We start from the raw sequence: 25,510 nt of genomic DNA, 5'->3' as shown, positions 1-25,510 counted from the left end.
GAGCGCGGAAGCCGATGGCCCCTGGCGCAAAGCCTCCAAGCCAAGCGCTAGGTGCTCGTTTCGCCAGTACTAGCTCTGTTCCAGGTACAGCGAGTCAGAAGAAACCACTACGGACAGCCTACAAAGCTGCAGAGTGTCGCCTTAACCCGGCAAGATCAAACGGCCAGGGAGCCCCGAGTTCCTGTTCCATCGGTCCATCCATCCATCCCCACTTCACAGCTCATGCCTATGATCAAGTAAGATGGCAACATCAGCCTTGATGCTTTGCTTCCACACCTCGCTATCTCCAATCTGCTACCCTCCTAACTAAGCATACCATGTCGTTACAGGTGACAACACCATGTGATGTAACCAAGGGTGCACGCAACACGCACCTGCTCCCGATACATACGGTGCAAGCTGCACCCTTTGCTCCTCGGCCTCGGTCGATCGATCAGTCTCGTCTTCCTTTCCAGCACCAGGTGCACTGACGCAGGGTTGCTGATTCTCCGTTTCAACTGCCTCAGGACCAGGCAATCGCCATTGACCGATGCCATGGACCAAACAAGCTATACAGCTAGTAGCTCAGAGAAAGGAAGAAGAAAGAAAAGCTGCCTCTTAAGAAATGCTAGAAATTTTAAGTTCTGCGCTAGTGCTGCGCCCGCTGCTGTCGCAGTAGAACCCTAACAGGAACCAAAGCTAAACCTAACCAGACCTAATCGAAAGCTCCTAAACTCTAATTAACCCAAGGGACTACGACGACGATACTAGCAAGAGGGGAAATTCAGGTACGGTACAAGGCTATTACGGCCGGAAAAAATGTACAGCCACCGCTGCTGCTTGGTGGCCAGCCTCGTTGTTGTTGGCAGGGAGGGGCAGCTAGAACGACGCGACGGCCGGCGCGGCGGTGGCGACCATGCCGCCCTCCTTCTTGCGGCGCATCTCGAGCACCTTACGGTGGGAGTTGGAGTGGATGCTGCTCACGAACGTGGGGCTGCACGCCGGGCGGTACTCCGGGAGCAGCCGCCCGGACTTGTAGCGGACGCCGCACGCATTGCACAGCGTCTTGGCGCCCTCGGGCCCCGCTCGCCACTGCGGGGTCTTCTGCACGCCGCAGTGGCTGCAGCGGCGGTCGCCCGGGGCCGGCTGCGGGGCGGCCGCACCGGCGGCGGAGGGGTTGGGGGGAAGATGCTTCGGCTTGCGCCCCCGCTTCTTGGGCTTGTGCTTGCTGCCCTTGCCGCCGCCGTGCTTGGACTTCTTGGACGGCGGCGCCGGCAGAAAGTGGTTGTAGTAGCCCTCGCCCAGCTCCAGCCCGCTGAACGGGGCCGAGTCCAGGAAGAGGAACGGCGAGAACGAACCTGACGAGGAGCACGAGGAGGTGGTGGTGGTCGACGAGGACGAGGCCGAGTCGGACAAGAACGAGGCGCCCGATAGCGACCACCCCGGGCCCCGCGTCCGCTTGCTGCGCTTCGCCTTGACCGGCACCAGCGCCTCCGTGGACAGCGCGCAGATGGTCGGGGTCCGCAGCGGGCCGGGGGCCGCCGGCAGCGCACGGTACGCGCCGTCGTGCACCTGCGGCGCCCGCCGCTGCTGCGCCAGCGGGGGCCGCGCCGACATGGACGCCACCAACGCCGCGGGGGGCTGCGGCTGCGGCGGCAGCTCGGAGAGCGAGTCGTCCATGATGCGGGAGACCCACTCCAACTCCTCGACGTCATGCGCCTGCGGGAACGCAGAGCACGGAAGCATAAATTAATCAGCTTTCCAAGATAACGCCAGGGAGAAGACTCGCGAAAGCCGCCGTCTTTCCGCGAATAGTAGCGAAGCGGTCAAGGGTACCCCGGAAACTCACCGGGAGGTCAACCATCTCCGGCGGTGGCGGCGGCAGCTCGTAAGTCACGACCGACAACGGCTGCGAGTCCTCGTTCGACTTCACCTCGGCCGCGGTGGCAGCCGGCGGCGGCGGCGCCTCTACGTCGTCGGGGCCGTCCTTGTCAGGCTCGCAGAACTCCTCAAGGTCCAGAAGGTCCTCGACCGAGAACCCGTCCTTCTCAACAAGCGCACTGGCGGCGGCCGCTGCGGCGTCCTCCGCCGTCTCCTCCGGCGGGAAGCTATTATCACTCTTCAGCGCGTCCATCCTCCCATCATCCTTCACCGCCGGGCCGGAAAAACACGCACACATCAAAACCACAAATTCCGGATACCAAGCAGCACGGTTCAAGAAACGTTTCTCCCCTCTCTTTCTATCTAAAAAAAAAAGAAACAAAAAAAACACCCGGAGAATCTTGTTCCGGCCCCCCTCAATCAATCAACCATCTATCCGCGCCGGCCGGCACCCTTCCTTACCAGGGGGCTATGGTGGTGCGCGAGGGAAGGCATGGCGGAGCCTGGCGGGAAGGCGCTGTGGTTGGGGTGGGGGGGGGGGGGGAACCACCCGGTGGCGTTGTGGCGGCGTCGGAGGCGTGGAGGAAAGGCGAGGAGGAGGAGGCGGAGACGGAGGGGGGAAAAGGAGGAAGGGATGAGCGTTTGGTGGAGCATTGAATGGCTGCCGAAGTCCGTGGGCTCAACAAGGGGCGACGCGCCGGTTTCCCGCTCGGCCCCCTCCCGTTTCGCCAATTTCACACCGGCCTCGACTCCTCCCCCTTGGCCCTTTGGCGCTTTCCCCCCTCTCTTTAATTTCCCCCGCCGCGATATCCTATGGGTTTTTTCCGGGTTATTTTATTTTCCGCCACCTCGCTATCCGATACTACCACCGCGCCCCACTTTTGTACAGGCGCCCTCCCACTTTCGAAAAGAAATGGAGCCAAACCAAAGATGTGCTGTTAAAAAAGAAAGGTGAAACGGCGCGTCGTGATGCGCGCTGACCCAGCGGACGGCCGGATGGGGTGGCGCGCGCCCGGGCCGAGGGCACGTGGTGGGCCCGCGGTCGGCCCGGCGCCTCGCCCTCGCTACCGGGGGGGGGGGGATTTGGATGGTGGGGGAGGAGGGCGTTCGAACTTTGGTTGGACCCGCGCACGCAGGCCGCATGGCATGGGCTTCCGATTCCAGTTCGGGTCTGCTGGGGGACTCTGTGGACGTGCGTGCGTCGTGTCAGTTTCATCGTCTCCAAAAATAATTTGGTTTTTTCTCAAAAAAACGAAAAGATTTTGGATACGGCGGTATTCATAGTTCATGGGCTGTATACTGTTTTGGCGGATACGGAAGCGATATCGCACTGCATCTGGGCTCATGCACGCACCCCACGCTGGTGAGAATCAATGCGCGTTCGTGCTGGATTTGGAAACTGTTCGCGCGCCATTGATGGTTTCATCTTGTGGTACCTGGCGGGCGGCCGGAAGGAAGTTTAGGCGGGCAAGCACGGGAATAGCATGTTCACTAGTGGTAGACGCGGAGTATATTATTTCCTCGCCTGCGAAGCAAACTCGAGTTTATCAGAAACCGATAGAAACAAGCAACGACCGGGCTTTGGCGATTCGTTTTGGCCTTTCCCATGTCGATTTTTCTAGGAAATATCGAGAATATGCCATGTTTCTACCCACACGAAAGGGATGGTATACCGGATTTATGAATGCGTATTGGCAAATTTTTTGCAAACTAACAAACATCACATCCATGATTTTATCCTTCTTAAAAAAACACGTTGTTTTTTTAAAATCTATACAAGTTTTCCGAAACGAATTCAAAACGATTCCCCCCTCCTGCCGTCCTGCGCGATGCCGCGGCGGCATTCGCGTGGCTCCACCCGCCGGGCGTACGTGGAATCGCCAAAATTGACTGGAGCCTCCTTCCGCCCCGGAGAAGTTACCGGAATGCCCCGGGTCGAAAAATCTGGGCGGCCCGCCGGCGCCGCCTCAGCGGCACGGGCCACGCCCCATGCCCGCGCGCGGCGCGTGGGCAGTTTCGGCAACCGGTTGCTTCCTGGCAAGGCCACCTCGCGCGGCCGAAGCAGGCAAAGGTGGGGCGCCCGGGCAGCGGTTACTGGCCGCACGTTCCCTTCCCTCGTGACGCTGGCTCGGGGGACCCGTCGCTCCCGGGGACCACGCGCCAGTGGACGATTTGCAGGAGCGATGATATCCTTTCATCCGGGCACGGCTTCCAAGGTCGCGCCGGTGCCGAGTCAGTCATCCGACCTGGCAGGCTGGAGGACGCGTCACGGTCGCGACGTGGCTGGCGCCGACTGGGTTGGTCGGCGTGGTGCGGCGCGCAGTCGGCTGGGTGGGTGGGCTCCAGCCGCGCGCCGTGGGACTCGAAAGACGATGGACCGGGTCGTCTTCATGGTCCTGGGCCGGGCTCACCGCCCGACGCAGCAGAGCGGACGACGAGCGAAAGAGCCGAAGACCACCGCGCGCGCGGCCTGCTTCGGTTTCGACTCGAGGTTGGCTGTCTGGTCCACGGACCGTTCGTGGACCAAGCCTCATCAATCTTCTGGTTCGTAGGGTTGCCCGCGCCCCGCGGTGCAGGGCAGCAGTAAAACGGCCATAAACGCCGCGCGGCTGTTGGCGTGGAGGCGAAGACTTGCTGCCTACTCATGCGTACCGGTCGGTTCGATGCTTTCGGTGCACTACACTCTACACTCCTCCGCAAAATTGACGCTGAGATTTTTAGAGCTAACTAAATACTGAATGTGCGCTATTTGTCGTTTACTGTAGGTGTAAAGCACTACGTACTCCATCCAATTTTATAATGGGGCAGTTTTATTTGAGGTTCATGATTTGACCAACTAAAACTAACTGGATTCCTGTTTCCACTGTCCATTGTTTATTTCCCATTTCCTCATGGTCGCGAATGTTAAAAGAAATGGTTAGGAATCACTAAGGGCGTGATTAGTTTCTTTACTGACGCCATGCAAGTAGTTGATATCTCGTTGTCTGCGTACTTACAGGCTACAAGATGGCTAAATAGAGCAGTTAATTAGTTGTCCCATTATATTACCAGCCTGGCCAGGTAGAAATGAAGATTCTCTCTGCATTCGCAAAGTCCGTTTGAGAATCGTTTAGATCCGATTGCTGCTACAGCCAACCAAATCACACAGCTAGATGGCTAATTTACGAGCAACCGTAAATTAGCTAGATCCAGTAATTCTAAAATTTGCTGTCCAGAAAGAATCAGTATTGTGAAGAAATGCAATTCCACGTCTAAGCTTCGATAGGAGTCGTTAATCGTTCCAACCGGAGGCCGCACGAATCTAGCTCGATCCCTCAAATGTCTCCACCTTCAAAATGTAGTTACCGCTCTGCGCTAAGCGTTTCAAACCGTTTCTGAGTCAATACCAGTTTAGGCGGGCAATTGGCTGGCTTGGTTCTGTCGGCAGTACTGCTAGTTTTAGGAGTGAGACTTTTTCAGCTCGGCACGGCAGATGATTCTGCCGCAGCTGATTTTGGGCCGGGAACCAGGAGATAAGGCCCACACGTTTTGCGAAGATCTGCCAACACATTCCATATTGGAATCAGCGAACCCGCTCTACAAATTCCCACGAGGCCATACCCCGAGCAGCGTCAAAGCCCAATAAACCCTTTGCCCACCATGCCGGCTCTCGGCTCCCAGTTCGACCGCGGCGGCCTCCCCGCCGGCGACGTCGACCCCGACTACCTCTACTTCCTCCAGCACATCCGCGTCGACGGCGATTCTTACGTTCTCGAGCTCCCGGCCAACGGCGCCTCCCCGCCCTCGGTCCTCAGGTACGAGGCCGCGCCCGGCAGCACCTCCGACGGCGAGTGCGTCTCCGACCCCTCCCCGGGCAGGCTCAGCACCAACGGCCGCGCTGAGGAGAGGGAATCGTCGGCGTCCTTGGAGGCGAGGCCCGCTTGGTACGATTCTCTCGATGACGTCGACGAGGACTACCGCCTCTTCCTGCAGCACACGCGCCTGGTGGATGGCCAATTGGTTCTCGAGATCGGTGGCGTCGTCATCAACTACGATCAGCCGGTTGTGGATGGGCCTCAGAGGGAGAAGGGTAAGCAGCGGGTGGTGGAGGCGGCCGTTCCTTCACCGGGGAAAGGGGGCAGTTTTGGTGCGGGGAGCGTTGAGGTTGGCTCCGGTGCTCCGGCAACAGCTGTTCCGGAGCAGTACGCGTGCGATTGGCGCGCGGATCCGTCACCAGGGCGTGAGGTGAAGGGGAAGGATGGCGGAGATGAGGGCCTGTCGAATGCAGCGGATGCAGGCACGATGAAGGGCGTGCATTGGGAGGCGAGCTCAAGCGACGGCCGTCGTGCCGGACGCCGTACAAATTCGGTGAGATTCTGATACTTCTATTAGCTCTCAGTGCGCAAAGAATTTCTTCTTGTGTGCATCCGTGCTTGTTCTCAGTGGACAGCGCCAGAGCTGTGTCAGATAAGATTCTAAAAATATACCAGTACGTTTCTTTTAACATAATAATAACGTGCACCATGTGGATGGAATGTTTTATAGAAGTTATGTGTATTAATTTCTTTATTGTTCTAAAAGATGAATGTTTGACATATCCGTTACCTTGCCTTGGATTGGTTCTTCCTTCCTATTCATTTGATATAGGGGGAAAAGGTAGAACAGGAACTAGGTATTGTATGGCCAACACATATCACCCGAAGGCCAGATTCAGATTTCAAGCGTAGGTTGATCGAGGCCCTTACACAGCCGGTTGCTCAGAAAGAGTATTATAGATTGTTTGACATGGTTACTCTCCGTACTCCGTTAATGAAGCTACGGCAGGTCCGCAATGAAACGAAATTCTATCCTACAGAAGAAATGGGCAGTTCATATTTGGATCACTACCCAGGTACAGTGTTGTATTGCTTGCATACTTTCTGTTCATGAACGATGTCTCCTAATTGCTTTTTCCTTTAAGCGCTACTTACATTTTTCATTTTTAAAATGCTCTGATAAACATTCTAAATGATCTTCTAACTAAACCGCAAGTAGATTTCTGATATGTGTTGGGTCTTATCTGTATTCCTGTAATTCATGCCCAGTTTTGTCATATCCTCTTCAACTTTATTATTGTGATATTAGTCCATGACTGTTATTCGTTTTGTTTTTAGATGAGTATCTATTATTATTTATGTCAACAGTATCCAGTCATTTTGTTTGTTTACACCCTTTTTTTTTCATCATATATACAGTGTGTTACTTCCCTGTTCCACGACTGAAACATCTTATTGATGATATTGTTGAAGCACGGATCTATGGTTGTTGACATAATCTTTTTTGAGGTCACACCTTCACATTGGCTATTCCTTTAGAATTTGTAAGCTCAACAGCAGAAGTTCAGTGGACAATGACTGTTATTGAACAACTGTTATCGCTGAAGTATTCAAATTCAGTTATTGAATTCTATAGTTGCCTGTGCGAAATATGTCTATGATTTTGGAGCAATTTAATTTGTGTTATACAACATTTCAAATGTAATACTTAGTTTATTGTTGAGCCCTACAATTGATAAATGGCTCATTTCAGCTTAGATATTGCTTCATTTGAGATCAGCATCATGGCAGGAATGGTCAACCCCCAGTAGAATCATTCTGTTGGATAACAATATATTTTATACTAGATCGGAAGTTTTATCTTTCCTTCCGTTTAGTGACCAAACTATTTTTTTGGCACCACTCTGCAGTAACAACAGAACCAACTGCAAAGCACATCTGTAATTGTCATTAAGCAAAATATTTTGTGTTTGTTTGAGAAAGAGTGATGTTTGTTCTTGACGGGTCATATTTTCTTTGTACTACTAGTTAATGCATTTTCTTTACTTTCCTTCAGATCTGGCTGAACAAATTATGAACAGTGGCCGTCGCGATGGTCTAGCTCTGATGCGTGGGTTTCTGTTCTGGTTGCAGGTAACCTATTAGTGCTTCTTGTATTTCTTAATAACTATTTAGCCAATGCCTGTTCTCTTCATCTTTTTTTTCCTTTATTGAAAACAGTTATCATATATATGAATTCCACATGTTTCTACCCACTTGATGTGCAAGCACAATTGCCCAACCTAAAACTTTGGTTCCCTATAGCGAACTACTTATTATTCACTTGCACATTGCTCACAATTAGAGTGCATATACTTTTTGGGTAAAGGTTTTATTGAAATAGAATTTTTTCTGTGCTGCAAAGCTGTAAGTCAATATAGTCCGTTAGGAGATCTGGTTAAGCAGGCTTGATGTCAATTGTAGTGAAATCAGTTTGTTTGCAGCCATTGCATGCCTCAGCACCATTGTTCCTTTTCAAATTGAATTTGTAAATTTTGAGCTCCATATCATCCTTCTGCAGAACAATGCTCATGACGATCAGTTCAAGCCATGGGTCGATGATTCCAAAGATCAAGAGGTGATTCCTGTGATGGACTGAGCTCGCACCGACTATGTGGCTATACCCTTAGTTTGCTTGATTTCACTCTATGGAGATAATAACTCTGCGATTGTGACCAATTGTCCTCAGCAGAGAGTGCGCGGCCTTGCACAAGTGAGGCCCCGATTCTGGAATACCATGTTCACTCTTGGTGCATGTGCCGTTCAGATATCGGGATAATAAACAGTTCCCTATTGAATTCATAAACATTCTATCAGCTATTGGATGAGTAAACATTTCCCTGTTGGAATAGTAATAGATATTCTATCTTACGTGATTACGTTTGGGATGTGACCCTTTTGCCCAGATTGTAATTTGTAACTGAGGTGTTTTTGTACTTGATCTCCCTGTCATCGAGCAGTCTACGAGTGTTATGCTGAAAACAGGATCCAGAACGAACCGGTTAAATCTGTCCCCTCGTATGACCGCAGGATTGCAGAGATCAGTCCAGGGTTGCCAGTTTAACAGATGTACCACCACCGCCAGTCCACCACACTTGTTCAGCAGCGCCCTCAACGCTCCCTTGCGCTGCTTGACCGCCACGCGCAATGGCAGGTCGCGACGATGAGCCGCCGTGCCTCCTCTGAATCTCAGCAGAAGCCATGCCGGCCAGTTGTTGGCCTCCGGCACCCTCAACACCTTGACGAAACCTCAACTTGTAAAATTTATCCCAAATTTCCGGAACTTTCGACTACATTACGCTTCCAGCTAGCCAGTTTCAGCATCCAAGCGGGGCGCTTTGAGAACTTTCGCATGCAAAATCGTACTCCAAATAACAACCAGAAACTGGTGTGTAGTGGTGGCGGCGGTACAAAAGCCGAGGGCAGTCAGTGGTCGCCTGAGAACGCTGGCATGGTGAGAGCAGAGGAGTTGCTATCCTGGAGGATGAAATGGTCTTATGGTGAATAGACGAAGGAATATGGAACAAGGAGATCTGTCGATGACGAGACGAATGGATTGCAAATTGAAGTAGATGTAGAAGATGCTTCTTGCCCTTCTTTTTTCTTTTCACATGCAAATGGTATATTAGAAGTTCGGACCAGCCAATGGTGACAGAAGGCTATTAGCCTGTTGTGCATCTATGATACCTCCAAATTATCGATATTTTATCCAATCTAATATGAACAGAATGATTGGAAAATCTAAATGGAGGGGCATCTCGGTTTATGATAGCTCTCCAAATAAAATTGAGCCACGGCGGAATTAAACTATCCATTAAGATTAAGGATTTAGGTCAGAAATTCCAGGTTAGAGGTTACCTCTAGGCTGCTGGCTCTGTAGTGGTTGCGAGCGAAGGCGGTAGAGTGATGATAGTTGAGAAGTGTGAGTTCAAATCATGGTGTGAGAGGAGGGTGATGAAGGTGGATGGTTCTTACCGGCGCATCAGATGCACCATCGGTAACGCGAAGGATGGTACGAGGCAGTGCACGAGGAGAAAGAAGGATAAGCGTGGGCGAGACAGCGAAGGAGAAAGAAAGATGGAGGGGTGGTGTAAGTTCAATGAATGTAATGAATGTGGACCGAAAAAGAACCGATGCCTCACATTATTACTAACGGGAAAGTCCTCTCAATCTAACCGCATCCAAATATAATTTTATTGCGAGAAAAGGGATGAGTTCATGAAGCCAATGATTAGTAACGGCTAATATATATATATGTATATTAAAATGCTATTCTTCCATTCATGAGCTACCGAAGTCCTATAGTAAACATACTTGCTACATATATAAATGTCATACAATACTATATAGGGTGCTTGGCTAACAACCACACTTCACCACGGTGAACTTGCGCTTCCGTCATAAAAAGTTGGTGTGTGCTTGGTTTGTGAAAAAGCTATAGCTCATCAAGTCATCACAGCTTTCTCCATTGCTGTTTCACATCCTAGTTGTGGCGTCGATTTTTGGCGCTCAGCTTACGCGCCGCTACAGTCGTAGCGTGGCAAGACGTGGCTGGCGTCTTCACGATGGGATTGGCAAGGGATCGAATACGGAGCATTTCTCGCGCAGGAGGCTTCTCATCTACCGCGTCTTAAGATAGACATGAGGGCGCCGACAGCGCGGACTACGCGAAGTCTCGCTCAAATGGTCCCACCATATAAGAGGCACGGACACAGTCACGCTACTGTTTACACTGCGCCTCCTCGCGGACTCCACCCCACCCTTCCAAACCAGCTGGCCGCGGCCGAAAACCCCCGATCATGCCGCCGCCGGGCAAACCCTACACCCGCTCCGCCGCCGCCGCGGCCGCGCCCGAGGCCGACAAGGTCGACCCCGACTACCTCTTCTTCCTCCAGCACGTCCGCCTGGACGGCGACGCCTACGCGCTCTACATCCCGTCCGAGGACGGCGTCTCCCCTCCCGAGGTGATCAGGTACGAGCAACCCCTCCCCGGCAGCAATGTCGGGGACCCCGTCGCCGGCTCCGAGTACGGGGGCCAACGGGGCCCTCCCCCGTCGGAGGGGGACTCCTTGGCCGCGCGCAATTCCCCGCACGCGGCCCCGTACGGCGCCGCTTCCCCTCGCTCTTCCGGCGGCAAGCGCAAGGCCCCAGAGCCGAGCCCCCGCGTCGAGGTCCGGAGCGGCGCGGTCCCCGTGGAAGAGGACCCTGCGCCGGCGGCGCGGGAACCCGCTTGGTACGACTCCCGGCCTGGCATCGACGAGGACTACCGCCTCTTCCTCCGCCACGTTCGTGTGGTGAATGAAGGCACAGCCGTGGTGAAGATGGGGAATGCAACCATCCTTATGGGGAACGAGCCGTCCGTAGACAATAGCGACGCTGAGGAAGATGAAGACGTGTCCATTCTTGCGTCAGGGCACTCAGGGGAGGACAGTGTTGGTACGGAAGAGGAGGAGAACGTGGACGGAGAGAAAGAGGCGGGGCTTGATTCTGATCTGCAGATCGTGAACGTCTTTGACTTAGAGGTACTGGCGCTATTCCCATCTCTTGTGAATTGGTGTTATGTCCGTTTTCCATGCCTCTGACGCACCTATTCCCAACCCCTATTTTTGCTTGTGTTGTTTCTAACTCGTCTGGCTTAAAGGTGAAGGTGGAGGAGGTGAGCGAAGAAGAGGGCGAGGAGGACACGCAGGGGAAGGAGGTGGGGCCTGGATCAGATTTACAGATTGTCAATGTTATGGAATTTGAGGTAACACCATGCCATTCCCATCTCTTGTGAATTGTTGTCATGTCTCAAGGAGCAGGTTCCTTGTGTCCGACGCCACTGATTCCATATCATTCTTTTCTGGTCACGTCTATGTTGTGCCTGGCCAAATAGATGGAGGAGGACGGAGAGAATTTGAGTGCGCCAATCAAGGGAATAACAGAGTCACAGCCATGTAACAGGGAAGCAAGCTCAAGCAAGGGACATCCGGCCACACCTCACAATGCTTCGGTTAGAAATTATTATAGTAGATGTCATTGAAATTATTATTTGTTTATGTACATGCTATAGTTTTTACCAGTGTGCATTGTTTGTTAAATGGATAAATGGCCATGCTTCCTAGGCTCCTAGCATATATATGTTATGTGCTTGTTTAGAACTCCAGATAGGGGTGCACGAATACAAATATTTTTTTCCTCTGATTTTTACTGACGCGTCCTTAGCTGTCAAATAGGAGTCTACAATTAGAGTGTTTCTCTTTTACCATCTTTCTCCATACATTGATTGTTCTTGTGACCTATTTACTACATATAATTTGTCGCAATAGTTTTAGCCTTTTAAATAACTGTCATACCATAATAGATTTCAAGGCTTGCATGGTACACTAAAAACAATCAAGATGGTTCTAGATAATGTAGATTAGCGATAAAAACATCATTTTATGCAGGTCTTAGAACTTTGATACTTATTGCATGAGCTCGTCATAGAAGAATAAATTGCAAACACTATAATTGTGTTTTATCATCTAATACCTTTCAAATTGTTTTCCCTTTTTGTAATATATGGATGTTCTAATGTTATTTTCTAGGCACTGAATGGATTATTTTAGCGGATGTCTCTTGTAATACAGTTAGTATGTTTGTTCATATCCGATGATCTGTTTTCACTTTTTCTTTAAAGATAAGGCCAAATCTATGTCTCATGCAGTATTCTTGTTTCTGCTGATGTTTACTCACAGGAATTACAAGGCGTTATATGGCCCCCACATATTATTGAGAGGCCAAATTCAATTTTCAAAAAAGAGTTGATGGAGATTCTCAACAAACCATTTAAACAGGAAGAATATGATAGGTATGTTGCCCTGGCCACTAATCGCAGTCCGATTGTCAAGGAACGAAGGACCCGTAATAATGTGGTGTACTATCCCTGGAAGCATGAGATGGGCAAGTCATACTTTGATAGTTACCCAGGTATGCTTTTATATCATGCACACTGCATTTTTTTCAGTGTAATCTTTTGTTGTTTGGCCTTTGGTTATGTTTTGTTGTCGTTTTTGTTTTCCTTATGTAGAATTTTTGTAACGCTTATTGCTTATCTCCTTGCTAAAGCAAATTCGTTCTATGATCTGTACTGAGCTATTATACCTCATAAAACTTGTATGTGCCATTGTTTGTAATTGTTATTTTCATTTTGAACCTTGAGCCGAGCACTGTGCTGCTTCATTGTTTGTTTTGTGTCTGCATGTTTTATGCCCTAGTTAAATTAGCATATGCCTAAAAGAGCTTATTGATGGTTTGCTTTAATATCTGATTATAGTTGTGGAAATATTCCTTCCACGCCACACCTGGATTTCTTAATTTGTAAACTTAAACAGTAGCTGTTTGAAAGGGGGAAAAGTTATTTGTGTTGCTGTAACAGTCATCATTGTCTTATTGCACTATACTGGAATTTTGTAGTTCTAATGCCTCACATCCTATGCATTCATCTGAGCGCAAGATTTCTTTGAAACTTGAAGCACTTAAAGTTTTATTCTGATATTTTGAAATGGTTTCTTATGCGGTACTATATATATATATATATATATATATATATATATATATATATATATATATATATATATACTGACGATAAATTGTGTTGGCTTGACAGTTGGTTTGTTTTAACTTTCAGCACATACGCATATGTCAGTGCCATGATTTGAATGCTAGCATAAATGTCTATAGTAGATCCATCATATTTTGTTGTAACTTTTTTTTCCATTTGCCCCAAGGGAAGCATGCTGTGTTTGCTCTTTCTGTGATGTTGTACGGCTACGCATCTTGATCTGTAAAAAGTGGAGGGATAATGCTATTTTTCTCCAACTTTCTGGTTTGCATATGTACTAACTGACACCTCTTTGTTTATTGAATTTCAGATCTTGCCGAGCAATTCAGACTCCAAGACAACAACTATCCCAATCGCTTGGCTCTTTTGCGTGGGCTTTTCTTCTGGTTGCAGGTACTGCATACAATTTCTTTATTGATAATAATCTGGGCAAATTGAGTGTGTATTGGCACACATCTAAAATTCATAATTCTATCTTTTGTTAAAGCAAGTAACTATTGATTAGAAGAAACGCTCTCTTGGTAGAATTAAAAGAAAAGGCGTACTTTTCAGTGGAGATAGGCTCTACCTTCAAAATGTAGCTCCACAAAATACAGTCAAAATGAGGCTAGGAATGACGTCACTCATGAATTCATGATTAATCATTTGATTTGTACCATTACTCTGTACTGTCTTCTTACTTGCATGCAGTGCATGCTACTCAGCAACAGCATAGCATATGTGCAAAATTCGATTGCTTATCTCTATCTGTATTACTTTTGTAGAATGTTGGGCGAGAAGACCAATTCAGGCCATGGACAGATGACTTCAAAAGATACCGAGTTGTTTCCTTCACGTGAGAGGGTTACCCATACTAGCTGAAACTCCCTCCTGTTTCAGAAACAAAGTCTTTTCTTGATTTAGCGTGGCAGCTAGTGCGTAAATTTGGCTGGTAATACTCATGGAGTCATCGGTAATAACTATTTAGAAGAAACTATGAAAACTATGGGGTTGCAGAACAGGTACCCAATCTCGGTGCTCTAGAAACAGAAGTGTTGTTTAGAGTTTAGACAGTAGTTATTTTGCCCAGCCACTCTTTATGTGGGTACAACTGTGCAGAGTGCCGAAATGTTGTAACAGAAATCGTGTATGACTTTGCACCTGTGCAGTCTGAGTCCCGGAATGCAGGAACTGCAAAGTATACATATCGCTCAGCAACTGAATGGAGAAACCATTCTCTTTCAGTGCTGGATTCATTCTATTTTGCTTCTGGGATCTGGCTGCTGTTGAACTTGACCCGGGGCTTGCCCATGCTGAAATTGAGGACCCTGGACCTCATGTTGTACTTGAGCACCCCATCGTACAGCATCTTACGGATGAAGTGCTCAAGGTCAGATCCGATCAACCGAAGCGTGTACTCCGACAGCTCGGCCCCCTGTTTCAACGCAGGAACGAATCAGGTAGCATCAACGTGCCCTGCTGAGCCATCTAGTATCGTACAGGTCTATATCCTCACAGTATTCAGCAATGTTATTTCTGTTGCCATGTTTGTTCTAACATGATATTTGAATTCAAATCTATCTGCTTTTGAGACATGTAGCAGCGAGAGCAGTGAAGAGAGGATACTTTACCTCGTAGTGGTCGACGAGGTCCTGGAACTCGTTGAAGACCATCTGGCAGGCCTCGTCGGTCCAGGCGAACTCGTCCTGGGGGTCGAGCATGAGCGTCAGCTTGTCCATCTGCGTCTGGTCGAACGCGTTGGTCTCCGGGTCGATGTACGCCGCGTAGATGCGGACGTGCCGCGTCGCGCTGCTCAGCCACTGCCCGCCGTACTCCCGGCTCATGTTCTTGCTCTCCGCCAGCGGCTGCCGCGGCAGCGACTGCGCGTCCCCCTTCCTCGCCTTCGCCGGCTCCTCGCCGCCCTGCGCCGGCGGCACGGCCGCCGCCTCGGCCTCGGCCTCCTCCTCCTTCACCTGCTGCTCCTGCGGCTGGGCGCGCGCCGGAGGGAACCTGACGCGACCCGGCGTCTTGGCGCCCGCGAACCGGCGCCCCTGCGGCGCCAGCTTGGCCGGGGACAGGAACGCCGTGGTCGCCATGCCTGTGGCCGCTTTCTGCTTGGCGTCTGCTTGGCCGGTGATGGTTTCCTCTGCCTTTTTCTCAGCGGCTGCCGTGCACCGCAGCCACAGGCGTCTTACCGCGCGTCGCTCGTGCCGCTGTCGCGTACTTGGAGTGGATAAGGGCTGTTTCCGCCACACGAACAATTGGGCCAGGCAGGCTTCCAGTAATATTGGGCCGTGAACGATGCTGGCGCCTCCCGGTTGTGTGTTGTTGTTGCGCCCATTGGGCCAAGCAGGCTTCAAGAAAATATTGGGCGGTGAACGCTGGCGCCCGTTTGCCGCCTTGCGACTGAGTACACTGTGCACACGCGGTTTCGTGTCTCACGGATACTGGACCAGCTCGTGTGTTGTCGCTTGTCAGTCATTTCTCAGAAAAATAAAAAGGCTTCGCATGTGGTGCACGCCTATTCTTAACAGTAAGCCACTTTTACCGTCACTGCAAAAGCAGCAGTAGATCCGCAACGGCTGAAAATGTTTTCGTCTATCCGTTTCAAAAAAAAAAGAAATGTTTCGTCTACGTGATGATCGCGTCGCACGGAAGGCAAAGCGAAAGCTGCCGCTGCTGCACGGGCTTTAGCTTTCCCGGGAGGGAATCCTCTGTTCAAAAGGCTAGCCCCAAATTCAGCTTGGAAGACGCGTACGTACGTAGTAAACCGGAAATTTCCCAACTTGTGTGTGTTATGGACACTTGGCATTTGGCAACAAATTAAATGAGCTACAGTAGCGTACTGAACTGTCTCTTGTTACAACTCACAAATCCAACGAATCAAATAAATAATCGTGCTAAGCTACGAGGAAGTACCACGAACGACTAGCCATGCACGTCCCTTGGCATCGGCACCACCAGATCGGGGAGGCCGGCTGATGCTGCATCGGCGAGGGGTACCACGGGGAGCTTCTCGCAGTCGCAGATCTCGATCATGTTGCCGTCGGGGTCGTGGAAGAAGAGCTGCTCCACCACCGTCTCGCCGTCGCGCACCCTCGCCGCGACGAACTCCAGCCGCATGTCCCCCAGCCTCGCCTTCATGAGCCCCATGTCCGCGCACTGCACCATGCATGCCATCGGCAAACAAAGCGCGCACGTTAGCTGTGGAGGAACGACGAGCGAGGGCGGCGGATCTGTAACATTGTGCTCTGGAGCCTGTATACTGAAACCGCGGCCTTCACCTGAAAGGAAATGTGGTTGCCCTTGGGGTTGATCGCCGCCGGCGGCCTCGCGACCGGCGGCGCGTCGGGATCCGAGCCACGCTGCAGCAGGTGTATCCCCATGCCGTACCTGTGCAGCCTGCAATGTTTCACCTTGCGCGAATAAACATCAAGCATTTCCATCGCCTAGCAGGCACAGCACGAAGTGGCTGCTCACCATGCTCCTCCGAAGTCGAGGGACGCCGGGCGTGTGACGAGCTGGAAGCCGAGGACGCGCTGGTAGAAGGCGGCCGACTCTTCGACGGAGGCGCACTGGAACGAGACGTGGTTCAGGCGGACGAGAGGGAGGGCAGGCCCTGCAGCGCCAGGCTCCTCATCGGACCCCATGGCCATGGTGTTTTTTTTTCCCCGGGAGAATTACGTACAAAGCTGTCGACCGCTGAATCGATGGCCGGCACTTCTGGTTCAGGTCGCGGGGAAGAAAATAGAGGCCATGTATTTATAGATTGCGCGTGCCAGTTGCAGTAGACTTGCAACCACAATTAACCATCTAAGCTAAGTCTTGCAAGAAATGGATAGCGAAATCAGGAATCCAGATGCCGTGAGACGACCTTGACCTCCACGTAGGATCGATACCAATCCCCTTACTCGTCGTCCACCGACGTGCCTGTTGCTGACCTGCTTCGTCATGCGTTTGCCAGACCCGTGATGCCCTGATCTGACGATGTCGATGCTCGGCTGCTTCTTTGCTGCGAAGCAGTACCTGTTTTTTTCGGAGCATTAGCCTCTAGAAAATGGCGACAGGTTCTGTTACAGTACGTATCTTCTGCTCATGGGTTTAGGATCGGGATGCTGACTGGATTGATTTCACTCGGATCTGCAACGCGTTTTACAAACAAGGAATTTTGTTCCATGAACCCGAACAAGGAACTGCGAGGACGTTGACCCATTCTAGAGCAAACTGCTAAGTATTTTGTTCCCAAATATGTCTCAAATACTGCACTCTTAAGTATTTTGTTCCAGCCTTCCAGTCCGGGACAACAATAAGTAATTTCAAAAAAGGACAACAATAATTGTTTTAGGCTGAACTCTTTTTTTTGGACGATTCACATTAATACTCATAGAACACACCAGAAACAACAGAGAGGTTTGTACGGAAAAGAAAATATCCGATAATTTATTTTGTTGTGGTTACCGGCAACAATCAGGACCTGTTTGGATCCACCCAACTAAAATTTAACTGGCTAAAATTTTAAAGCTAAACTTTAGCCAGCTAAAAGTCCTCCCAGCTAAATTTTAGCTGATGTGTTTGGATCCTCCAGCTAATAGATCCAGCTAAAATTTAGCTAGCTTTAGCTATGTTGAAACAGCTAAACTCATCTAAACTTTAGCTGGTCTTTTAGATAGGTCGTTTGGATCCCTAACAGCTAAATTTAGCTAGAAATTTTAGTTGGTGGATCCAAACAGACCCTTAATCGTTGGATCTAATTTTCTACTGGTTACCCACTTCTATGAAAAATAAACTAAGGTGACACCACAAGTATACATCTAAAGTATCCATTCCTGCCATTGTAAATAAACCCCTAAATTTTACACCTAAATGTCTTACATAGGTTCATCATACTAAAAATAACACAAAGTAAGCGCTAAATCGGAATAAACTTACCCACGTGTACTATTATAATAATAATAACTTAAAGCAACCACTAAACCCGTGTCTAAAGTACTTACTTTTGAAATTACAAGAAATAAAATACTCTATATACATGCTTTTAAATTGTTCACTTTAATCATTATTAATATTAACTCAAAATGTACATGACGGTGCCGTCGTCGATGTTCATGATTTAGCAAATAATATGTTCCCTTATTAGTGATTTGATCGATTCCAAGTTCCATGACATGATTGATCACCCATCAACTTCTTGCAAGAAATCGATGAGGAAATTACGGAATCACGATCATGGTAGACTTTGACATCCACGTAGGATTGGTACCAATCTCCTTACCCGTCGACCGACCTGTTGTAGTACATTGCATTAGTACCTTGGCTTTCACCTGACTCGTGATCCCCCTACTTGACAATGTAAAATTGTCAATGCTGGGCTGCTTTTCAATAGACTCCTTCAGTTAAGCATTACTGCTTATTTTCTCGGAGGCAATTAATTAAGGAGCACGTCACTAGCTTATAAAAATGGCAACTAGCTCTCATACAATCTCACAGGTAATATGATTATAATATAGTTATATATTCTTGTTATGGTGTTATGATTGGGGGATGCCAACTGGACTAACTTACTTTCACATGTGGTACATTGTTTGCGTAGGTCGTATATTTATAAATTATTTTCATAAGGTTGCAAGATAACTGAGAGGCAGTTTTATCTTATACTGAACTCTGGTCAACTCAACCAAGAAGGAATTTTAAGCACGTTACCTCGTTGTGAAGCAACTATCACACGGGCCTTCCTTGGCATGCATACAAATGCAAGCTAGATGCCATGTTCCCAAATGTAAAAAGATGTACAAAGATTCAATATTCTTACTTCTCCGGAATACCAAACATCCCTATAATATAACTCCCAAGAAGAACTGTGGTCGCTACTTGGAGGTGCTAATAAAAGCTAAAGAAATGTATTTTTTTTATAGGTGATGAGAACCGCCAAGAAAATTGCACATTTTCGCTAGTGATTTAGCTGTGCCACCAAGAAAATTAAGCAAAACTCTGGTATCTCAAAGTTTCGGCGTTACAAACCTAGTAAGGGAAGTGGATGTTTTTTGGGTTTTTTGTCCGTAGGACACTGAGAAAATGTGGTTTAGTCCACAGCACACTTCACTCGGCGAATTTGTTTGATGGACACTGCGATTTTGTAATTTTATCTACAAGACACTCCACCAAATAAAATAATCATTTGGAAGATAAACGATGAGTTAAAAGATTTTGTTGCCCATGGCTTTCTTCTTCCTCTAAGCTGGAGGACAGATATAGTTCAACGCTCTGGTCTTCTTGCTACCCTCTGCATTGCTGGCTGCTGCTCATCTTGGATATGGAGCACCGCGAGCTGGTCTCCTCCGTTGGTGCTCTCCAAGCCGATTTCCTCCATTTGAGCCCTCTCTTTCTTCTTTAAATGGCTAACCTCGTTGATGTGACTGGCCCCCTCGAGCAAGCCACGGTGGGCTCGAACTTGCACACGCCCAGCAAGACGTAGTGGCCTCTCCTTGCCTTCGCCCTCCTGCACCCCGCGCCGCCGCTCCATGCGACGCTCGCTCACGTCGCCACTCAAGAGGCATGCCGCCAGCAAAAGGGCACACGGAAGGTAGGAGGGGTGGTCGCGACCATGCGCAGCCAGTGGAAGGGAAAGAAAGATTCACACGAAGCTGGCGTTAGACAAGAGAGGGTAAAGTGATCTTTTTACCACTCATCTCATGTGGAAATTATTATTTTGTTTGCAATGGTGTGGCGTAGAGAACTCTAAGTATTCAAGGTGTGCTGCAAGCAAAATCGATGAGTTTAGTGTGCTAGAGATCAAACCATTCTTTTAGGGTGTGGGGGACAAATGTTATTTTTTCTCGTCGGAGTGTGCGTTCGTTTTCTAGAATCTAAAGTTTAGAGGTGTCACATCAAAGAGAATATTATCATTTAGAAGTATTAAATAAAGTCTAATTACAAAACTAATTGTCAGACCCGGGGTCACCGGGCTGGGCACATAACGTAGTTTAAAGAGGTCTAAGAGATTAAGTCCGTCTTATCTCTTATTCATCTTGTTTATCTCTTATTCATCCCGTTTAAATAGGAGATAGAGCTAACCAACACAGAGAGGATCTACTCGAGATCAGTTCTGGTGGGATTCCTCGGAGGGGTTGGTTAGCATCTTTGTAACTCTGACCTCTCGGATATATAAGGGAGGTCAGGGACCCCCCTCAAAACAGAAGATCATTAGGTTATTCTACACCAAAGAGAATACAAACCACCATACAGGACATAGGGTGTTACGCTCCGTGCGGCCCGAACCTGTCTAAAGTCTTGTGTTCTTTGCACCTTCGAGTTCGTGATCTCGGCGTTCCCTCACCCAAAACTTACCACCTTGGGTATATCCCTCGGTGGGCAGCCGGTTAAACACCGACAGCTGGCGCGCCAGGTAGGGGAGCACGTCGAAGATCCGCCGGCGAACTTGATGGCATCTTTCTAGTTCACCAGGTGGTGGATTGCTACCTTCACGCATGTGCATCGACGGATCGATTCATCAAGTTCGAGATCGGATCCTTCAGCGAACGGCTACATCAATCTCGACTACTCGGCTCGACTTCACCTTGTGCTACAGCGTCGATGCACCGCGGCCGTCGACCTCGACGACCCGGCTCAACTTCGGCTCGTGCCGCAATATCCGCGCGCGGCAGCAACGTGTTCGACTACTTCGACTTCGCGAGGACGATCGGCAGCTCGCCGACGACTACATCAACTACTCATCTCGACTTGAAAACTAGTCGGAATCGGTTCCAACTAGTCGAGCTTCATCAACAAATCGTCGCAGCTTCATCAACGAGCTCCACGGCTTCGTCGACATTCGTCCACAAATCAAGCTAAGTGATTTATACCTTTTCCGACTTGTTCTTCACAAGATCGGCTACCTTTTTTCGTACGCCTCTCGACGGGCATGAAACCCTCGAGGGCTACACCATGATCGATTACTTGTCCGTGTACGTCTCTCGATGGGCATGAAACCCTCCAGAGCTACACTTCGCCGACTATCTTTGCGCACTGCGCATCCTCTTTGTCGCATGACAACTTATTTGTCTTCTCTTAACGGTTGCTAAAGTACTCGGGTAGCACACGCCTTAATCCGTGAAACCTCGACTCTTCTGTAAGCCTATGCTCCTACGCGTGCATGCGGCTAAGCTCCCTACGCTATGGTCTACGGCCATCAGGGATCAGGTGCTTAAACGTAACAGGCTAACTGCCCGGGGAAATTACATGGCCTAGCAAGAGCAAGACGCGAAATTTTTACACCGAATAAATTTTGGTGTATTTATATTATTACTGAGTACTACTCGGTATCTTCGCATTATGCTACATAATGTGTGCATTGTCTTTTTTTCAGATCAAGATTCAGCAACAACCTTCCAGGCAGCGCGGCGTGCCATCGTAGTTTCGCTAGTTCTCAGGCTCGGGGGCTGGGCGATGCACACTACTCGACATGACTCATTCGGCTCTCCTGGCTTGTAAGCTCGGGGGCTGGACGCCGTAAAACTACTCGAAAACGACTCATATGAAGACTGAGAGTGCAGAAGAAACTCTAAGCCACCGCACGGTTAAATAAACCAGCGGGAGGGTTAATTTCACTATGCAGAGGCGAAGAGTTTTTATCAGAATTCCAGAGTAACACCAATGCCACGGTTTTTAGATCCTTATCTCCATATTTGTGGGATTTGGATTTAAGGCTCGGGGGCTGCGGGGTACGTGGCATCGACTACTTATTTTTCAAATTTCTTTGAAGGATAAGGAGGGTTACAGTCTAATGGGACCCTCAGCCTGATTCTCCGATTCAACCTAAGGCTCGAGGGCTACTCCATATGGAGTGCGATTTTTAAATCGCACACCATAATAAAAATTCGGGGCATGAGCACCTCATAGCCTCGATGCAGCCCAGCAAGTACTCGAAGAAGGACTTCAAGACGAAGATCCAGAAGAAGTCGAAGACTGTTTCGAAAGTACTCGATAAGCCTGCAGTACTCAGCTACGAAGAGCTCGGCGGCTTGTCAGACTCGGGGTCACCGGGCTGGGCACATAACGTAGTTTAAAGAGGTCTAAGAGATTAAGTCCGTCTTATCTCTTATTCATCTTGTTTATCTCTTATTCATCCCGTTTAAATAGGAGATAGAGCTAACCAACACAGAGAGGATCTACTCGAGATCAGTTCTGGTGGGATTCTTCGGAGGGGGTTGGTTAGCATCTTTGTAACTCTGACCTCTCGGATATACAAGGGAGGTCAGGGACCCCCCTCAAAACAGAAGATCATTAGGTCATTCTACACCAAAGATAATACAAACCACCATGCAGGACGTAGGGTGTTACGCTCCGTGCGGCCCGAACCTGTCTAAAGTCTTGTGTTCTTTGCACCTTCGAGTTTCTGATCTCGGCGTTCCCTCACCCAAAACTTAACACCTTGGGTATATCCCTCGGTGGGCAGCCGGTTAAACACCGACACTAATTGCAGAACCCCAGGGCTAATTCGCAAGACGAATCTAATGAGGTATATTAGTCCATGATTAGCAGATGATTACTGTAGCATCACTGTGGCAAATTATGGATTAATTAGGCTTATTAAATTTGTCTCGTGAATTAGCACGCATCTGTGTAAAAAGTTTTATAAACAGATTTTATTTAATACTTCTAAATAGCAAGATTCTTTTTATGTGCCGGATCCAGACTCTGGAGGAAGAAAACGAACGCACCCTGCGATCGATTGAAGAGGCTGTTGGTTGTCGCCTCAGCCCTGCGCCCGTCCGCGGCTACCGACAAAAACCGCGCGCACCTGGGCGGGGGTTCGTCGGTCCCTGCCGGCGCGCGCCGGGTTCGCTTCGCTCCAAGCGGGAGAAGTAAGAAGGCACGCGGCTCTCGTCGGCCTGACGCAGTGTCCCGTGCACAGTGCGCAGTGGAGCTGCTGCCGAGGGATCAAAGGCTTTCTCGGATTCTCTGTGCAGTGTGCACAATACGACGTGTCGTCTACAACGACAGTCCCCGCTTTGCCGAGTACTCGTATTCGTACGTACGCGCAGTTTGGGATATGATCGAGTTGTTTTCTCTTGAAAATACAGTTTCTGACTAGGATTTCCGGGACAGTGTTGAGTTGTGTGTTCCTAGAAAGAGATATACAGGTAGTACGTTACTGCATTCGCAGAACACAATTATTGGTGTCCGGTGTTAGCTGGACTCGCTGCAGTGATTTTGTTAGGAAAGCGCAGGCAGTAGTTGACAGGCCGAGCGAGAGCGGAATGATTGAACGGGCCGGGTGCAGTGCATGATCACCCAGAAAGCTTGGTCAGCGGGCAGTGCAGTGCTCGCACGACCAACCCGGTGGCAGCTGCGACAAGTGATTTCACCTTGATGAGTAGTCTGCGTCGTGGTAAAAGCTGCAGTGCTCACATGGCGATGCGTCTCAAAATCACACGGGCTCAGAAGAGTAAGCAGCAGTGGTACTCGATCGATGTTTACCCGCGATATGGTCGACGGCAGACACTCCACTTTGATTAGAGTTGAAGCTAAGGTAAGCATGCACGCTCGGCGTCAATCAGCACCGTCTCCTCTCCCCTCTGTCAGGACGGTAGCTTTCAAGTTTCAACATCGCACGCACAGGACCGCAGGACGACAGCGCAGAAAGAATCAAAAAGCTAACGCGTCGCAAAATTTTATTGCACCAACATGTCAACTTGTCTATGCACCAGAATTGACGATCGATTCTGGCGCCGCAGCAGAGCGGATTCCATTCTGGATGCACGAATTGCAGCTCGCCAAAGAAGCAGAAGGCCGAGCGCCCGAGCCTACCGAATCTCAAATGAGTTGGGAATTTTCGATGTCCCTTGGAGCGCGCGCACTCAGGCACTCTGCAGGTCGCTGGACCCCAGCGCATGGCTCACTGAAGGAAAGAATTCTCGGCACATGTTTTTACTGCCATGCCAAAGTACGCCAGTCGCCCACTGGACCCCGGCAGAGAAAAAGAACAGAAATTTCTTGATCTGGCACGAGGACGGGACTGCGTCAAGTATCTGCATCCAGCTTCTAAACTACACCCCTTAACTCTCTCGGAATAGCAAATACGCCCCTGGCCAAGGTATTTCGTCTTTCGTTCAGTGACAAAAGAAAACAGATGTTAACCCATGCATATGATACGAACCATCGACGTGATCGAACACTGAATTATCTTTTTTTTTTCAAGAGGAAATACAGTGCTCCCGTGCAATCTCCTCTCCCGCCCATACCGGTTCCGGCTATCTCAGAATCCTACGTAGCAGCTTTTGGTGACACATAGATCGGAGCGCTTGTCGCCTCCGTTGTCCATACCCGCGGTGCCGGCCGCGGCAACCGACGGAGCCGCGGGCACCTGGCCGCCGCTCCACCCGGCCGGCCGGGAGATTTAGAGTTGTTTAGTTTCTCCGGATTAAATATTAGTCTCGTCAAATTGAATATTTGAATATTAATTAAAAATATTAAATATATATTAATTATAAAATCTATTGTATAAACAGAGATTAATTTGCGAGATGAATCCACCAAATCTATTTAGTCTCTGATTTGATAATGTTGTGCTACGGTAAATATGTGCTAATGGTGGATTTAATAGATTTATCTTGTGAATTAGTCTCCATTTATATAATTAATTTAATTAATTTTATAGTTATAAATATCCGACGTGACTCCTGCTAAATCCAAAGGCACCCTTAATCAAACAAAGCCTTCGCTCGCGTCGCTCCGAGCGGCAGGAAAACACGCGGCCGCCGTCGGCGTGACGCACGACACCCCCTGGCCCCTGCACGGTTTTCTCGTACCAGCTGACGGTTTCTTCCTCCCCTCGTCGGTCGTCGCCTCGTCGCGCGCTCTCCGCGGGTCTGTATCCGCCAACGACTCGTCGAAACTGCAAAGACTTGGGAGCGACCTGTGCTGTGAGCCCGCGTATCGACAGTTCTGCTCCGCTTGTGCCAGTTGCACTGCTTTGAAATGCGCAGCCGCTGGGTATGGCTGGGTGGCGAGAAATTCAGAGGCTTTTATGTCGCGCCGCGGGCGGGACTGCATTGCTGTGCTGTGCACAGCCCACTGCTGCCTGTTGGCTTTTGTGAGCAGTTGCACTCGTACGTACACACGTTCATGGTACGACAAAGTTTCTGACCCAGATTGCACGGGATAGAGCGATGCGTGAGTGAGACTTGGCGCTCATCAGTTTGTCAGTTCGGTGAGCGATGCGGCCTGATCCAGTTTTTCCACGCCAGCAACGGAA

At 49.4% G+C, this 25,510-nt stretch overlaps 4 protein-coding genes and 1 pseudogene across 6 annotated transcripts; 2 read left to right on the top strand and 3 right to left on the bottom strand.

Annotated features, from left to right (window-relative positions):
• Positions 1–573: 573 nt before the first annotated feature.
• LOC112900940 lies at positions 574–2,514 on the bottom strand (annotated as a pseudogene).
• A 2,951-nt stretch (positions 2,515–5,465) lies between these two features.
• LOC112898869 lies at positions 5,466–8,645 on the top strand. Of its 2 annotated transcripts, XM_025967173.1 has the most exons (4): positions 5,466–6,207; positions 6,487–6,730; positions 7,711–7,787; positions 8,215–8,645. In XM_025967173.1, exons 1-4 carry the CDS (start codon positions 5,500–5,502, stop codon positions 8,290–8,292), a joined length of 1,107 nt encoding a protein of 368 aa, XP_025822958.1. In that variant the 5' UTR covers positions 5,466–5,499; the 3' UTR covers positions 8,293–8,645. The 2 variants fall into 2 exon arrangements, with proteins under 2 accessions (XP_025822958.1, XP_025822959.1); XM_025967174.1 differs by lacking the exons at positions 7,711–7,787; positions 8,215–8,645 and adding an exon at positions 7,074–7,703.
• A 1,797-nt stretch (positions 8,646–10,442) lies between these two features.
• LOC112900373 lies at positions 10,443–14,174 on the top strand. 2 transcript variants are annotated; one of them, XM_025969204.1, is made up of 6 exons: positions 10,443–11,215; positions 11,341–11,439; positions 11,569–11,685; positions 12,413–12,644; positions 13,589–13,671; positions 14,043–14,174. In XM_025969204.1, exons 1-6 carry the CDS (start codon positions 10,493–10,495, stop codon positions 14,115–14,117), a joined length of 1,329 nt encoding a protein of 442 aa, XP_025824989.1. In that variant the 5' UTR covers positions 10,443–10,492; the 3' UTR covers positions 14,118–14,174. The 2 variants fall into 2 exon arrangements, with proteins under 2 accessions (XP_025824989.1, XP_025824987.1); XM_025969202.1 differs by having other exon boundaries at positions 11,335–11,439.
• An 87-nt stretch (positions 14,175–14,261) lies between these two features.
• LOC112900374 (NAD(P)H-quinone oxidoreductase subunit M, chloroplastic) lies at positions 14,262–15,415 on the bottom strand. The gene is made up of 2 exons (XM_025969205.1): positions 14,889–15,415; positions 14,262–14,692 (listed from the first exon to the last, which is right to left on the bottom strand). The coding sequence occupies exons 1-2, from the start codon at positions 15,351–15,353 to the stop codon at positions 14,516–14,518; spliced, it is 642 nt and encodes a 213-aa protein (XP_025824990.1). The 5' UTR covers positions 15,354–15,415; the 3' UTR covers positions 14,262–14,515.
• A 645-nt stretch (positions 15,416–16,060) lies between these two features.
• Positions 16,061–16,978, bottom strand: LOC112901401. The gene is made up of 3 exons (XM_025970311.1): positions 16,738–16,978; positions 16,542–16,659; positions 16,061–16,419 (listed from the first exon to the last, which is right to left on the bottom strand). Exons 1-3 carry the CDS (start codon positions 16,911–16,913, stop codon positions 16,186–16,188), a joined length of 528 nt encoding a protein of 175 aa, XP_025826096.1. The 5' UTR covers positions 16,914–16,978; the 3' UTR covers positions 16,061–16,185.
• Between the last annotated feature and the right edge of the window lie 8,532 nt (positions 16,979–25,510).

The sequence above is a fragment of the Panicum hallii genome, chromosome 7 (assembly GCF_002211085.1).
Source record: "Panicum hallii strain FIL2 chromosome 7, PHallii_v3.1, whole genome shotgun sequence".
Lineage (NCBI taxonomy): Eukaryota > Viridiplantae > Streptophyta > Magnoliopsida > Poales > Poaceae > Panicum > Panicum hallii.
Note: the sequence above shows the minus strand (reverse complement) of the source record. Positions and strands in the feature narration are given on the sequence as shown.

Bases quoted from the DNA above. Each gene is read 5' to 3' on its own strand.
- LOC112898869 (XM_025967173.1), top strand. From the start codon at position 5,500: ATGCCGGCTCTCGGCTCCCAGTTCGACCGCGGCGGCCTCCCCGCCGGC. The intron at 6,208-6,486 runs GTGAGATTCTGA...CATTTGATATAG, and splicing joins CCGGACGCCGTACAAATTCG to GGGGAAAAGGTAGAACAGGA. The intron at 6,731-7,710 runs GTACAGTGTTGT...ACTTTCCTTCAG, and splicing joins ATATTTGGATCACTACCCAG to ATCTGGCTGAACAAATTATG.
- LOC112900373 (XM_025969202.1), top strand. From the start codon at position 10,493: ATGCCGCCGCCGGGCAAACCCTACACCCGCTCCGCCGCCGCCGCGGCC. The intron at 11,216-11,334 runs GTACTGGCGCTA...TCTGGCTTAAAG, and splicing joins TGAACGTCTTTGACTTAGAG to GTGAAGGTGGAGGAGGTGAG. The intron at 11,440-11,568 runs GTAACACCATGC...CTGGCCAAATAG, and splicing joins TCAATGTTATGGAATTTGAG to ATGGAGGAGGACGGAGAGAA.
- LOC112900374 (XM_025969205.1), bottom strand. From the start codon at position 15,353: ATGGCGACCACGGCGTTCCTGTCCCCGGCCAAGCTGGCGCCGCAGGGG. The intron at 14,693-14,888 runs GTAAAGTATCCT...GCGTTGAAACAG, and splicing joins ACCTCGTCGACCACTACGAG to GGGGCCGAGCTGTCGGAGTA.
- LOC112901401 (XM_025970311.1), bottom strand. From the start codon at position 16,913: ATGGCCATGGGGTCCGATGAGGAGCCTGGCGCTGCAGGGCCTGCCCTC. The intron at 16,660-16,737 runs GTGAGCAGCCAC...GAAACATTGCAG, and splicing joins CTCGACTTCGGAGGAGCATG to GCTGCACAGGTACGGCATGG. The intron at 16,420-16,541 runs GTGAAGGCCGCG...TGCATGGTGCAG, and splicing joins GCAACCACATTTCCTTTCAG to TGCGCGGACATGGGGCTCAT.